Source organism: Xiphophorus maculatus, chromosome 7 (assembly GCF_002775205.1).
Source record: "Xiphophorus maculatus strain JP 163 A chromosome 7, X_maculatus-5.0-male, whole genome shotgun sequence".
Taxonomy (NCBI): domain Eukaryota; kingdom Metazoa; phylum Chordata; class Actinopteri; order Cyprinodontiformes; family Poeciliidae; genus Xiphophorus; species Xiphophorus maculatus.
In genome coordinates, this window is record NC_036449.1 from 26,994,082 (window position 1) to 27,010,546 (window position 16,465).

A 16,465-nucleotide genomic window follows, 5' to 3' on the forward strand; every position below is an offset into this window, starting at 1 on the left:
TGTACTTGTGGCACATCCAAAAACTGCAGGACAGCGGCCCTTGAGGACTGGAGTTTGACACCTGTGGACTATATGATAATGAAATATTGTGGAAAAAGAACGAGGATACAGACCTCACTATACATAAATATACATATTATACATACTATGCATGGTGTGAATGAATGTGGAATTTATTTTCCTGCAAAGTGAATTAGAAGCAGAGGAAAATGAATAAAGAATGAAAATGCTGAACATAAATCTTTTGTGGATAAATTAACAAATGATTTCATTTCTTAAAAGAATCAATCAACTAATCAATTTTATTTATAAGGACCCTTTCCTACTAAAAGCAGCTCAAAGAGCTGTCTAAACAATTAGCCCTCAGGTTTCTCTGACAAACCGTTCCACAAACTGGAGCCATAATATAGGATGGATATTTAATGACTAAAACTACATGATCATTGTTGGATAAATTGTATTATTAGTAATTATCAAATATTTGTTGTATCATGTAGCCTTGTAGTTACATTTTAGATAATGTTTCTGTGTGTTAAATAACTTTGATTCTATCCTGAGACTTCCCTGGGAAATAGGGGTGACAGCTACTCTCAGCAGCTGTTGTCCTGCAGGACTTCCTACAAGACGGAGGTGTTAATTGCTCCCAGCAGAGTTTTACAGGCCTGACAATAAACTCTGCTCTGTGCTTCTTTGTGATACAAAGCCGTTGCTTTGAAGCTATGCAATGTGTCTTGTTCCACACCGGGCCTGGAGCAAGAAAGATTAGAGTATAGATAACGTGTGTCTAGACTAGTGAATCATTTAGCGCTGCGACCATATGATGAATGCTTTGACCCCACCCCATAGGGTTGCAGCACCCCGTGTGGCAGGGTTTCCTGAAATCAATAAAATAGAGGAGCGGGAGATGTGTTTTCCAGAGCGGTTGGAGATTTGTAACTGGAAGCACATCTCTGTCTGCTCTCCTCGCGAGAAACAAAGAATCTAACTCTCTTGTCTTCCTGTGTTTTGTTTAATTAGGTATTTAGACCTGACAATCATGCAAAAGGTTAAACTAAGATTCATAAATACATATGTATAGAAAAACAAGAAAAACAACAAAACAAGCCCTAATTGATTTCTATTTGCTTTTTCTCTTTCCATCTGTCTGAGCCTCACTGCAGTGCATCTGACCTCTGACCTCAACTCCTCAAACCTGTCCTCCAATGGACCAGATGATGTCCGTCCTACAAAACCAGCTGATGAAAGTGACCGAGAGGATCCAGAGAATCAAGAACATCAAGAAGACAAAGAAGACCTCTATCACCTCCAGACACTGAAGTGTCTGCTGATCCTGACTGTTTTCACCAGAGAACTGATGGAACATTTACATTTAGGGGACGACTGTCAGTCTCCTGTTGGACATTCAGACTGAAACTGTGTGCGACTGAGCTTTAACAACCTCCGCTGGTCTGCTGTCCAGTATCAGGGTAGAGAAAGAAAAGATAAACATGCTTCAGAGCTGTGAGAGAAGAAAACTCTGAACTGTTTGACGTTTGTTTCATCTGTGGACAACATGAACATTGACTGAGGGATGATCTGGACAACCCAAAGATCCAACGCCAGAACCAGTTGGACTGACAGGAAGCCAGAGGAGAGAGACGGGGGTGGATTTTGCTGCAGCGACACCGACAAGAGGAGGGGGGGAGGAGCGAAAAGAGACATTTAAGATAAATTACACACACGCACACAGCTATAACACACACACACACACTTCCACTGCAACAAAGACTGCTTGCTACTAACCCTGTTCATATTCAGAAATTCTTTAGCGAGAAAAGAATGGCTTCAATAGAGTTTTGTGCCCCTGTTAATGGAGTCCTGAACAGAAGGACCAATATTAAAGATTCTCTAGGGATCCATGAGCCATAGATTGAGAAACTGTGAAGGGAAGCTGTAATCATTTTAGTTCTGCAATGAACTAACAAAATGATGCCATTGAAATATAACAAGTAAAACATGTAGAGAACATTCTATGCAAAAATAGGGTTTTGAAATGAAAGTTTTGAAATGAATAAATAATTTTTTAAAAAGCTGAACTGTTGTAGACACAGACAGTAAATACAATGTTATCAATGGGAATCACCAAATGGTCCTACATAAAATACCAGTGCCCTTTGACTCTAAACATTTTTTAAATTTTTTTTCCCTCTTCCCTTTGGAAAATCTTTGCTGAGTTACATAAATAACACAAAATAAACAAAAATTTGCAGTGCAGTTTACATTTTGGTATACCATATAATATTTGGTTGCATTTAAATTGAACAGAAGAAAATTCCTATAAAATACAGCTGTGATAAATTTGAACTTAGAGAGATTAAAATATCTTTTGTTGTTCTGGAACTACTAGTTATAAAAAAATCTTCTTTTTTTAAATTAATGAAGCGTTTCAGCAGAAACATAATCTATTGGTTGTTGTAATCCTAAATTATACTGAGATCTCTTTTCTATGTGTACACATAGCTTTGGTTGAGTCATTTTCTGTAAACTCCCAGCTCATCCAATCATTCATGCCTTCTAGTTCAGTCTGTCTCTTGTCAGATCTTTTCTTGCCATGCCAGTTCTTAATTGATTCTGATTGTACATTGTGATGGACCGAGTTAAAAACAGGAGGAGTCACAGGACATATTAGAAAATAGGGTTTTTTATTTTAACCCAAAGATTATAAATAACAAAAGATAAACTGAGCTCATAAAAGAGGTCAAAGAAACAAAACTGAACTCAGGCAAAAAATGTAAACAAACTGGCTGCACAAACAAACATAACTGACCTAACAAAGAAATGACACACAGGGGTTTATATACTGGCTGATCAGACCAATTAAGACACAATAGGGGTAACTAAACAGAATACCATTACAAAAAACACAAAACAAATAACAGTACAGCTAAGTTTGGCTAAACTAAAGACCCAAAACTGAAAATCAAAAATATTAAACTTTAAATAGTAATATTTACTTAAATACAAAACTTATCTAAAGAAAGAAACTACAAATTCCCCCTGCCAGCAGGAACTAGTGGTTCAGTCCAATCAGCATGTAAGCCTGCTGAGCCCTGGCCCCCATCCTCTGTCTGGTAACTCCAAGGCAGGTAAGTACCGGTGGGAAAAACAAACAGAATTAATCTTAAGCAAACAAAATTAATTTTAAGTTGATATAAATACATATGTTAACTAAATGTGCGCGCTAACAAATAGAACAAATGCATTCAAATCAACTAATAAATGTTTTTATTGAAACTAAAGTGTTGTGTTTGTATGAAAAAATAAACTGTGCATAAAAAGAGTTACCGACATCAGAGTGTGGCCATGGATTTGGCCATCACATACATGTTGGTTGTTCATATTCTAATTTCATTCTCCTGCTGTTTACATTTTCACTTTTTTGAATATATATTTTACTACAAAGATATTGTACTGTCCTCTTTCCTAGATTTGGGTCCTTCTCCACACAGGAGCATAATACTTAGACTTGGGCAACCTTTGGCTACAGTGTGAAACTACACTTTGTCAGTGTTTTAACCTGAGTCTGAGTCTGTTTTTATATAAAATACTATATCTCACAAATTACTTTTAAGTAGGTCCAAGGCCACTTTCATATGCCATGTCACATTTTGTCTGACTTTTGCATCTGCGTTGATAACCACACTTGGGTTTTCTGTCCCTTATTACATTTTGTGTACAATTATCAGCACATCAGAAAGACAACTTTCAAACACTTTGGAAATCCAGTTGACATACTTTGACATAACCTTAAACATTATGTTAACCTTAAACGTTGTGTTTAAGGTTAACATAATGGGGGGTTGGGTTTTAATCAAGTCCAGTTCAACCAGTTGACCATTGTCCTATTTGCTATAGGTTTACTACTTTTTGATAACACAATCTGGTGGTGCTACACATTTTTATGGGTTCCTCGGTTATTGTGCAACATAAACAACCCCACCATCTTGGCTTTCTTATCAAGTTTCTAAGCAACAATCCTAAATGGCTCACAGTGGGAGTTCTTTTAGTCAATTTTGGAGAAAGTTAGGAAGGCAGATCAGATGTTGAACTTTAAGTTAATTGATGTCAAGGATTATGAGAAGAATCTATTTGAGAAAAATAACAGTTTTAATTCACAAAAAAATTAAAGATGAAAGTGATTAGTGTGTGAAACTGTGCATAAAATCACTTGAACCAAATTATTCTCCTTATGTCACTGACTTGTTTGTAAGTTTCTCAAGAATTCACTTCATAAAATGGATATTTTTTAAAAAGTGTCTACAAAGTAGAAAGTGACTTTAAAGTTGGATGGAGAGTATGGTACATTCAGGGAGTGTTAGTGTTAAATACTCTATTATAAATATAAATGTAAATTTACAGTACATCTAGAATAATGTAAATCTACATTTCTAGATTTACATTTTCTAGAGCAGTTTGAGCAGTTGAAATTAATTTTAACTGCTCAAAATTAGTTTGAGATCCATCCATCCATCCATTTTCTTACACCTTTGTCCCTAGTGGGGTCAGGAGGTGCTGGTGCCTATCTCCACCTAACATTCTGGGTGAGAGGCAGGGTCACCCTGGACAGGTTGCCAGTCTGTCGCAGGGCAACACAGAGACAGACAGGACAAACAACCATACATACACACACACTGAGACTTAGGGAGAATTTAGAGAGACCAATTAACCTGAAACTTATATTTTTGGACTGTGGGAGGAAGCTGGAGTACCCGGAGAGAACCTACGCATGCACGGACAGAACATGCAAACTCCATGCAGAAATACACCAAACTCATAAAAATGTCAAAAAGGTCTGATTTTACAGAAAATATTGACCCACAGAATCATGATTTTGTTTGCTTTTATTTATTTCAATTGAGAGCTGATTTATTATTAATGACAAGAATATTTTCTCCTTATCAAGTTTCTCATTCTTCACATGTCTTTTAAGTTCAGTCCAGACATTAAATTTTGTGAAACCTGAATAAAAAATGGATGGATGAATTTCTGCACAGTTTTTTTAACGGACCCTGGTGTCACAACATCTGATTGTCAAAGAATTTTGTGTAATGTTCGGTTTGAGAGCGACCTCTGGTGGCAGCAAGCAGGGACTGCAGTTTCTTTCGCATCTTAACTTACTTTTCTCTAGGTGCACAATGTAACAGAAATCTTATCCACAGCACCCATCTTTTCTTTCCTTCATTTATTTTATGACTCAAATCTGTTTATTTTTTTATTTTAAAGAAATAAAATTAGATTACCATTAAAAAAATCAAACACGATGCACACATTTAATAGTTTGACGCTGATGTAGGAGCTGTTTGTGAAATCTGGCTCAAATTACTGAAGTCATAACCTACTAAGCTTCTTTACAATAACAATAAAAACACATTTGCTTTCATCCTGTGTTGTGCAGTCAGTAACTGCACTGAGGATTTTATTCAGTTTTTGTGTTGATTCATAATGTCAGAGCATAAAGCCTTATTGGCAGGAAAAGAGACCTGGTTGGTGTTTCAGGCTGAATAATGATAATTAGTTCTAGTTTGATTAACTTTCACTAATCATTGATCTAGAATATAGGAACAATATGAGTGTCGCAGCCTTTCATTCCAAAAAAGCCAAAAATTCCAATAAAGGCTGTGGGTGGTAACAGGTGGTTTGGATTTGTACGCACTTTCGAATTGTCTGTCCACACCAGACATTTACCAAACAATCCACCAAGCACCTAGTGTGTTCTTAATTACTCAAATTGGTGGGAGGGTCAAACAATTAACAACGTAATCTAAACAATTCCAAATATTAAAATTAATTACAAATTTTGATTCTAAATTAACTTAAATATATTCCAACTACCCAAAGAACAAAACGAAATTGGTAGATATTATAAACTACAAAACTTTAGCATAAATGGCCACAACAATGAGTTTACCACAATTCAAACATTTTTTTGGTTTAATAATTTCATGAATTATTTCAAGTTGTGTTTCTTATGCTGTGAATTTGTTCTTACTGTACAGAATGTTATTCTAAGTTTGTGTTAATTTGCATGTTTTGATTTTCCTGTCACTGCTGGTGTTTCTAAGTTTGTCAATAATTTATTTTCTATTCTATAAAGATTGAATATTACAAGATATTACAGAAAAAATATTTTTTTTCTGCTTAAAAATGTTTTAAGCAGAAATATCAGGTTTCTATAAAGTATGTTCATTACTTTGCTTTCAACAGGAAGATGAGGCACCAGAACCAAAAATGTATTTGACCTGAAGGTCGTTGTCAAAGCAACCTGGACTTCCTGAACATGTTAGCAGAACCACAGGCTGATATTCTTCATGGCTCCATGATCATTTAAATATAATTTCATTTTTGATCTGAAATATTTCATTCTGTTTGATGAATCTATATTAGTGTCACTTTCTGAAACAAGAGACAAAAATTTTACTTTTTCATTAAATCTTCATTTTTTGAGTCACATTTGATGTTAAATATATAAAATAAATACTTTTTAAAAATTATTCAGCAGAATTTCATGTGTTAACTTTTCCTCGTGTTTTGAAGAATAAATACCAGCAAATTGACAGTTGCAGTGTGAAAATATCTTATTGTTTTCACATTGATCCTCCCACTGCTCTCCCCAAGGACACACTGAGTTAAAAACAGGATCAACCCATTTCTGCAGTGAGAATCTTTAAATATCAGAGAAAAGGTATAAGTAAAATTTTATTAATCAGAGCTGATTTTTAGAGCATAAATCATCTGTAAAAATGCTTCTAATTAACAATAATTACCTGAACTCTGGTGATGTACAGTGTCTGTATTTTCCACAGCCAGGCATCAGAGCAACAAAATCACCCAGTCAACAAAATGAGTTTTTTATTTCCTTGGTTTAAACAAATTGTAGTCTAGAAACTTTCTTTCCTGTTTGATCACATCTAATAAATAATGTTTGAAGACTGTTTCAGTGAGATCCTGCAGAGTTTATCTCAGGTCAGGGTTTGATAAACATCAGTGTGTGTGGGTGTGTTGGACCTGCTGATCCGGTTTCTCGCATTTTTTTACTTTCATTTCCAGAGAACTCACTGTGAATCAAACCAGAAACTCACCTGAGGGGAAAAATGTGTTTTATAGAAACGACAGTCATCAAACTGATCTCCTAAACTTTAACTGATTTATCTGTTAACATTCACCCTGTATGACTTTAGGAAACATGATATTGTTTCATATTCAGTGGATTTAATGTTTTTCAATGTCCAAGAAATATTATATTTGTTTGTTTCTATTCTGATCATTTATGGTTTGTTCATTATTATTGGTCTATAATGCCTTACCATATAGTTTAATTAATTTAGTTTTACTTATTTCTTGTCTTCTGTTCTCTGTAGATTCTGGTTAGACTCTCTTTTCTTTAGCTTTTTACTTTTCTCTCAGTATTTTAACTCCTTGGTTTTCATTTTTCTGGTTTCTTCCATTGTGGTCGTCTCAGTTACATGTCCTGTTCTTATGGTAAAATGGTAAATGGACTGAACTTATATAGCGCTTTTCCAGTCATTTTTGACCACTCAAAGCGCTTTACACTAGAGTCACATTCACCCAGTCGCACTCACAAGCACGCACACATTTATACACCGGTAGGCAATTTGGGGTTAAGTGCCTTGCCCAGAGGCACATCGACATGTGGCAGGAGGAAGCTGGAATCAAACCTACAACCTTCCGATCGCAAGACGACTACTCTACCAAAGAGCCACAGTCGCCCCCATGTCATCGTTATAAGTTTCTTTGATTTTATTATTATTACCTTTCAATAACATCTTGTCCTCCTACAAGCCTTCACTTATTACATATAATTTTATCAGTTAAAAGAGTGGATCATAATTAATTTTTGTTTAAAATTCACTCATCCTTTATTTTTGGCAGGTAGACTAATTCCCATTACTGTCAGGTGGATGATTATTGTATAGTTTAAATTTAACTGGTATATTTGCTACATGAGATTTCACTCTAAACTACAGCAGTGACTTGAGACCAAACCACGGCAAAAATGGTTTTGCAAATATCTTTGTCCATCATCCCACTTAGGAAGAAATGTATAGCTGGAAGCAAAATGCACCTAAAAGAAATTCTCTTTAATTCAGTTCAAATAAGTAAATCTATACAGCATCAACATGTGTTACATATATATTTTCTCTACTTGATCTCACCATCATTTAATCTGTCATTCTTGTCCAGACTTGGTTTGCTTACATTCCACCAGTTGTTATGATCCAACCTGTAAAACTGGTTTTACTGGGAGATCTTTGATCAACAGCAGAGTGAGTTTTCAGTTTGCTTTCAGTTTGTCCAGAGAAACTATTTTGGAAAGTTATAAAGAAATCATTTAGCAAAGACTTGGTGATTTTATATCGAGGAAGATGGAGCTTTTTGCTGTGTTTTTGTTCCTCCTTTGTGGTAAGATACTTTTTCTCTCTCAAAGCTCAGGTTTATTCAGTCGATCTTTATTTATTTATTTTTTCCCCTTATTCGCTGCCAGTAAAATAATTACTAGGTACAATTAAGCCCTCGGCAATGTTTTAAAATATATAAAATATTGCTCTTAGTCATAAAAAATTGTGATTATTTCAAGTTTATTGTCAAATCATTTGCAGAATCAGTATAAAATATATGGGAAATAAAGAGTTTCTTTACAGTAACTACATTATCCAGAGACATATGGCATCACTGCAGCATCATGTCCTTGCAGAAGCTTAAGAACAAATAGTGTCAAAATAAAATTTAAACCTTTACTGTAACAAGTTCTGGTACGGTCAATTACACACAATAGATTATGCACTGCCTCCCAGTGAGCTGAAAGTAGCCGTTCACAGTAAAAACAGGAAACTGTTTAATGGATAATTCTACCTCAGAGAGACACAAATGTATCTTTTTTGGTGTTTTTCTTTCCCCTCATTAGTAGATACAGCAGTGCAGGCTAGCTGTGGTCACAGTTTCCTTTTATTATGATTACAACACTGGATTAGGATTACAGGAGCAGTGTTAGATTGTTTCCTCTCATATTTTGTTGTTAAGCAGATGATTACCAGATTTATCTGCTCTAGACATGGATTGATATTTCTTCCATTCTTCCTGCTGAGGCTAAACTTAAGCAGTTGTAACTAGATCTGACCTTGAGAAAATAGTTTGTGCCTTAATTACAACCTGATGTAATTATTATAATGCACTTTATGGCTACTTTCACCCAGCAGGTTTTGGTTCTCAATTCAGATTTTTATTTTTTATTTTTTGCTTGGCCATTCATTCGACTATTTAAACCCAACTGCAATGAGACTTTGGTGTAAATGGTTTACATTCCCAAAGCGACCCGATTGTACAGAAGAAGAAAGTCTATGGAAGTAATAATGGATGGAGCCATTTAAGGCTCAGTGTTAAAGTTTATTCAGTAAAGAGAGCTGACAGTATCGTCTCAAGATCATGACAAAGGGAAGCTAATAAACATAATGTATAACTAATAGTAAAGACATTTTGTGGAGCATCAACTGCAATATCTGTAGGGAACTGTAGTCAGAGCCCGGAGGGGTTTGATTCTGATGTAATTCGCTTCAGTGTCACAATCTTCTTGCATAATTATAAAATAATAAGCATAATTTTCATCTGATGTTTACATTCTTGCTTTTTCTGCTACATAATAATAATGCATGTCTCGCGTCAATGACATAAAAGTCATATAAAATGCAACATGACCGTTTGGATGTCAGATACTTTGAAAATAATTGGATATGCATCTGAATTACATGTAAAAGTGGCTGAGGTTGAATTTTTCAGGTGTTAAAAGATTGAAAAAATGTCTCTTTCATGCCTGCAGCTTGTTCAGATTGTTAAAGCTCAGCGCTTAACAGGAGCTCATAGGTTTGAACTTATAACCCCAGAATATATTTTAAAATCTTCTTATTGACTTATAAATGTACAAAGAGTTTTATGCATTATTAGACGGAATATTTGGAAATGACATCCAGACCTGAAGCTGTTAATAAACTGCTTCAGTGAAGTGGAGGGAAATTATAGTTGACGAAAAGTTTCATTTCAAAGATCTACATGTTGGAGACATGGTAGAGAGAGCTGAGCCAAAAAGCGAAGCTCTCGATTTACCAGTCGATCTACGTTCAAACCCTCATCTATGGTCATGAGCTTTGGGTCATGACCGAAAGAACGAGATCGCGGATACAAGCGGCCGAAATGGGTTTTCTCCGTAGGGTGGCTGGGCTCTCCCTTAGAGATAGGGTGAGAAGCTCAGTCATCCGGGAGGGACTCAGAGTAGAGCCGCTGCTGCTTCACATCGAGAGGAGCCAGTTGAGGCTGGGCATCTGGTCAGGATGCCTCCTGGACGCCTCCCTGCTGAGGTGTTCCGGGCACGTCCCACCGGGAGGAGGCCCCGGGGAAGACCCAGGACACGCTGGAGGGACTTTGTCTCTCGGCTGGCCTGGGAACGCCTAGGGATTCCCCCGGAAGAGCTAGAAGAAGTGGCCAGGGAGAGGGAAGTCTGGGCCTCCCTTCTGAAGCTGCTACCCCCGCGACCCGACCCCGGATAAGCGGAAGAAGATGGATGGATGGATGGATGGATGGATCTACATGTTGTTAGATGATTCTGTCCTCTCTGAGTCTTCCATCCTCATCTATACATAAAATTATTGATATATGAAGAAATGCAGGATTATTGTAAATAATTTAACTTGATGTGTTGAAATTGTGAAAGTGATCATTTTCTGGGTTTTTTGTCTTCATAACACTAAAAAATTGTTTAGAAAACAAAGAACTGGGACACAATTTGGTCAATAGTAAATTAAATATTCAATAGACTACATGTCTTTGGTTTAAATGTATTTATTTTAACAAGCTAATTTAAAACATGTCCTTTATTTATCTTCCCAGCCTCTCAGGATTCTTTGGCTGTGACAGTGGAGGTTCAGGAGGGAGAACCGTCTGTCGTTCTGCCCTGCCACATCAGCAAGAGATTAGAAGAGATTGTTACAGTGAAATGGAGCCGCTTTGATCTCAATCCCAATAATGTCCATCAACAGCGAGAAGCTGACGACCTACATGGACAAAATCAGGTTTTCAGAGGAAGAACTTCAATGATGCCTGATGCTCTGGACTCTGGTGACTTCAGCCTCACTCTGAGAAAGCCTCAACTTTTAGACAGCGGCATCTACATCTGCAGCATGACTGAGAATCAAGAGGAAACAGCTCTGTCTGGTGTTCAGCTGGATGTCAAAGGTCAGCTACCTTTCACAACTCCCAATTATTGAAACCTGTTTGTTTCCTGTTTTGTAATGTCTAATAAATAATCTTGGTTAAATATGGTCACTCAGCAACCATTGAGCTGATTTATGGTCAAAGTTTTGGTAAATAATTTTCATGAAATGAGAAACATATCCAAGTAAAAAATATGTTTTACAGAACAGTGATAAAGGAGAGTCATCAAACTGACTTTTGTCTCCTAAAATGTTTTATTTTTCTATAGATTTTTTTCTGTGTTCAATAATTATTCAATGACAGATATCATGTCCTTATAATCATTCTGTAGTTGGCAGAAAAACTAATTCCTACAGCTGTCAGTTTTCATCATCTATTAGTTAAATATCTTATCACTTCCTTACTTGTGGACTCAACTTATTTTGCCTGAAATGTATGAGATTCCACTGGTGGACGACAAGGAAACTTATTACATGAAGACATCAGCAGTAAAGATAACTGATGTAAATCACAATTATTTACAGTCCAATTAGGTTCTAGTTGTGATACAAAACAAAGAAAGCAGGCTAATCTATGATATCAAGTTCCTGACTTCAGACTCATTTTGAGCAGAACATGAACAAGGTGGAATAAAAATAGAGAGAAATCCTGGTTTTTACCATGTTGGGGAAAAAACCCAAAAGCAACACTGTAGACAGGGAGCCCAATCCTATCCAAGGTACCTGTTAGTTTAGCTAGGCTAAGTGTAAAAAGATTTTATAGATTAGATTATAGAGCTGTTCAACATCCAGCTTAGGGCAGCAGAGCCTCTGTGCTGTTCAGTCTCAGTGGCCTTGACCAGCGTATTGAAATCACTTCTTCAGGTTGGCAAAGTGTGTAATCCCCATACTGAAGAATTGTACCAAATGTACTGACTGGAAGGGAAAAAAGTAATAGTTTAATCAAAACAAATAATATGGTTGTCAATGTTGTATAGTAACGAAGTAAAAACACTTCACTACTTTACTTAAGTATATTTTGGAGTACTTCATACTTTCCTGGAGTATGAACATTTTTGATGACTTTCACTTTTACTTCACTATATTTCCGAACTTAATTGCGTACTTTTACTCCGATACATTTTCAATGTGTGGTTTAGTTACTCGTTACAAAAAAGCGAGAGAGAGAAACAAAGTGTTTTGATCCCACCTACTGATTAGCAAGTAGCAAGTAGGCTACCGAACAAAGTCGGTAGCCTACTAGCCTGGGCTTGTTCATCACCACCAATAGGATACACCTGCTTCGCTTCTCCCATTAAACACAAAGCAAGTCTCGCAATCAGCAGCAGCCACATGGAGGAGGAGACGGAGACCACAACGACTGCTGGTGGCTCCAGTTGAACCACCAGCTGGTGATGAGAGCCCATGGCCTTATTTAAACACAATATACTCTTTCGTGGGTGTTAAAGATTCGTCGTACCGCATGCAGTGCATGTTATTCCTGCCCAAAGATGTGGAAATTCTATCTTACAAAAACTCCCCGTCCAACTTGAAGAAACACATCAAGGTAACGTCTTATGAAATGGTTATAATCCTCCTGTTTCAGTAACTATAGCTTGGTCACTAGGCACTATTGAGAAATCTTGAGCATAACGTTACCTGTATAAATGAACTTTGTTTGGCATTGTTTCAGTTCCACACGTGGTGTATTTAGCTTAGGCCTAATGTTGACTGTAGCAGGCTACCTAGACTCCTCTGTTCAAGGGGGGACGGAAGCCATAGCGATAGCAATTTAGACTAAATAGGAAAGGCATGCAAGTTCAAAACCATTAACAATGTGCTACTCTTTAAAACTGGAACAATTTATTAGCAGGTTTAATTTTGCCTGCACTTGGTTGTTGTACATTATTTTAAGTGTATTTGACAAGTTTACCAAAATATAAAAAATGTCATTCAAACTGCATTTGCCTTGTTTTACTTTTTACTTGTACTTTTCATTACATTACTTGAGTACATCCATTTTTACAGTAATTTCCATACTTAAGTACAAGAAGTTTCAGATACTTTAAGACTTTAACTCAAGTAACATTTCAGTCAGTGACTTGGACTTTTGGAGTCATATTTTGGAGAGGTACCTATACTTTTACTTGACTCTGAGATTTCAGTACTTTATACAACACTGATGGTTGTTGACTAGCAGGGTTAGTCTGAAGCAGTCATTCTCAGTCTGTTAGGGGAGGGCCACTAGAGGGCGCCGCTAGTGATACTGCATGTAAACGACCATTTATTTGCCATGACGTGAGCTCAAAGTGGACCACCCACTGATGACACAGATGAACATTTGCTGGTGCTCAGAATGACAAGAGTGGTGTTTGGAGCTTCATCAAGCCCATTCTTACTAGCAGCTACTATAAGAAAACATCTGAGACAATACCAGTCAGAACAACCAGAAGTGGTAGAAACCATCAACTCATCTCTCTATGTAGATGACTTCATTTCAAGTTCCAGTAAGCTGGAAGAGGCCTTCAGAGTGACTACCACAACCAAGAACATTATGTCTGCTGCAGGAATGGATCTATGTAAATGGATAACGAACTCGGCTGAGCTCAAAGAAATGTGGCAAGGAAGTTCTATGGATTGCACTACACAACCAGAGACATGTGGATCAGTGTTAAAGGTCCTGGGCTTAGTGTGGAGACCAGTAACAGATGATTTTGTGTTTGACCTCAGAGGATTGCTGGACATTCTAAAGGAGAAAAGGAACACAAAGAGAAGCGTCCTGCAATCGTCTGCTCGCATTTTTGACCCGTTAGGCTTCTTGACCCCTTTCACCATCAGAATTAAGTGTCTGTTTCAAGAAATGTGGGAGAGAGGAATAAAGTGGGATGAAGAACTGCCACCTGATTTGTCCAAGAAGTGGCAGCAGTGGTGTTCAGAGCTCCCTCAACTGCACCGGTTGACAATCCCACGATGGCACAAAATGGACATGCAACAACTGAACAGTCAGGATGTAAAGTTACATGTGTTTTGTGACTCAAGTGAACGAGCCTACAGTGCAGTCGCCTATCTACAAGGAAAAACTAAGGAAGGGGAAATGAAAATGAGTCTGGTGGCATCCAAATCCAGAGTGGCTCCACTTAAAAGGATGACACTGCCACGGCTGGAGCTAATGGGAGCCGTAATAGCTGCCAGGTTTGGGAACACAATCATTAAAGCTCTTCAACTAGACCAAACCCAGCTAACTTTATGGACAGACTCTATGATAGTCCTGCATTGGATTCGAGGCTCTGCTGGCAGGTGGAAGCAGTTTGTTTCCAACAGAGTTACAGAAATCCAGTCTCTAACTAATCCACAGGCATGGTTTCATTGCCAAGGGAAAATCAATCCAGCAGATCTTCCCACTCGAGGGTTGTCTGTCCAAGAGCTGATCCAAAGCACATTGTGGTGGCATGGACCTTGCAGACTTACGTTACCTGATCAGTCAGAAAACATCCAGGAACCTGTTCGGGAAGATGAGATGAGATCTGAAATGAGATCCAAACACCAGGTTGCAGTACACCTGGTCAATCAAGATGCAGAGTACTTAAAACCAATGTTAGATCTGGAAAAATACAGCAAACTAAGAAGAGTGTTCAGAGTGACAGCCTGGATAAGGAGATTTATCAGAAATGCCCGCTCCAGAGAAAAAATCAGTGGTGAGCTGACAACAGAAGAGTTGGAAAAGGCAGAAAAACACTGGATAAAAGTGACTCAGATTCAGTGTTTCAAGTCAGAAATTGATATTCTAAAGCAAGATAAATGCCTCAACACTGACTCTAAAATTCGAGAACTGAAACCATTTCTAGATGAAGATGAGCTGCTTTCTGTTGGAGGTAGGCTGCAACAATCTGAACTTTCATACAGAGAAAGACACCCATGGATTTTGCCTGGTCATCACAGATACACAGAAATGTTGGTGCAGTGTCAACATGAGAAAATGATGCATGCCGGTATACGAGACACCTTAGTGCAAACTAGAGAAAGATATTGGATTGTGAGAGCACGCCAGGTAGTCAAGAAGGTTGTCTCAAGATGCACATTTTGTAAGAAATTCAACGCCAAGGCAGGACAACAGACTACTGCACCACTGCCAAAAAATAGAATAACAGAATCTCCACCATTCAATGTCACAGGTGTGGACTTTGCTGGGCCGCTCTATGTAAAGGAACAAGGTTCCATGAGAAAATCATATGTTGCACTGTTTACCTGTGCTGTAACTAGAGCAGTGCACTTGGAGCTGGTTTCAGATCTGTCCACAAAAAACTTTCTGCTGGCTCTAAAAAGATTCATCTCAAGAAGAGGTTTGTGTAAAGTGGTCTACTCAGATAATGCCATGACATTCAAGAGAGCTGAACAGGATTTAAAGAAGCTCTGGGAGAGCATTAAAGACCCACAGCTGCGAAACTTCTTCTCTGAGAAGGGCATCACCTGGAGATTCATTGCTGAACGAGCATCCTGGTGGGGAGGATTCTGGGAGAGACTCGTCAGGTCAGTAAAAGTAATTCTACGAAAGGTACTCGGCAGAGCAAAACTAAATTTTGAAGAAATGTGGACGACCCTTACTGAAGCAGAGGCTATAATAAATTCTAGACCTCTGACATACATGCACAATGAGGTGGATGAGCCACAGCCTCTGACACCTGCTCACTTCTTAGTGGGTCAAAGACTCACTAGTTTGCCTCCAAGAGCATTCCCAGCTGATACCAAGCAGCCAACAGCAACCAAGGAAGAGATGACCCGGAGATGGCGGTACAGGCAAAGACTCATGACCAACTTCTGGAATCGATGGAGGAAGGAATACTTGTTGGACTTAAGATCAGCGCATCGTTGCGACACCCCGACGCCGTCCAAGCTGCAGGTGGGAGACATAGTGCTCATTGGAGAGGACAAGACTCCGAGGCAGAGCTGGAAGCTGGGGAGAATTGAAGAACTGTTTCCAGGCCGTGACGGACTGGTGAGATCGTGTGCTGTCCGAACGACAGCTGGGACTGTATGGCGGAGACCAATCCAACTGCTATATCCTTTGGAAATTTAGATAAACTGTTGTTTATCGGGGGGGGAGGATGTTGAGAATTTGTTTTGGGTTTAAGCAGGATTTGCTTAAGACTTATTATTTGGGATATTATAATTTAATATAGTTGTTTCATAAATCTAGTTAGCATTTGATAGTTAGTATCTGGTTCAAAACT

At 37.9% G+C, this 16,465-nt stretch overlaps 1 protein-coding gene across 2 annotated transcripts in view; it reads left to right on the plus strand.

Annotated features, from left to right (window-relative positions):
• Positions 1-8,307: 8,307 nt before the first annotated feature.
• The window catches only part of LOC111609290 (heat shock 70 kDa protein 12A-like), a 58,639-nt gene continuing 50,481 nt past the window's right edge, over positions 8,308-16,465 (plus strand). For both annotated transcript variants that reach the window (XM_023336663.1, XM_023336664.1), the window contains exons 1-2: positions 8,308-8,460; positions 10,936-11,280. In XM_023336663.1, the coding sequence (XP_023192431.1) occupies positions 8,424-8,460; positions 10,936-11,280 (382 nt within the window). In that variant the 5' untranslated portion in view covers positions 8,308-8,423. The remainder of the gene's footprint in view (positions 8,461-10,935; positions 11,281-16,465) is intronic.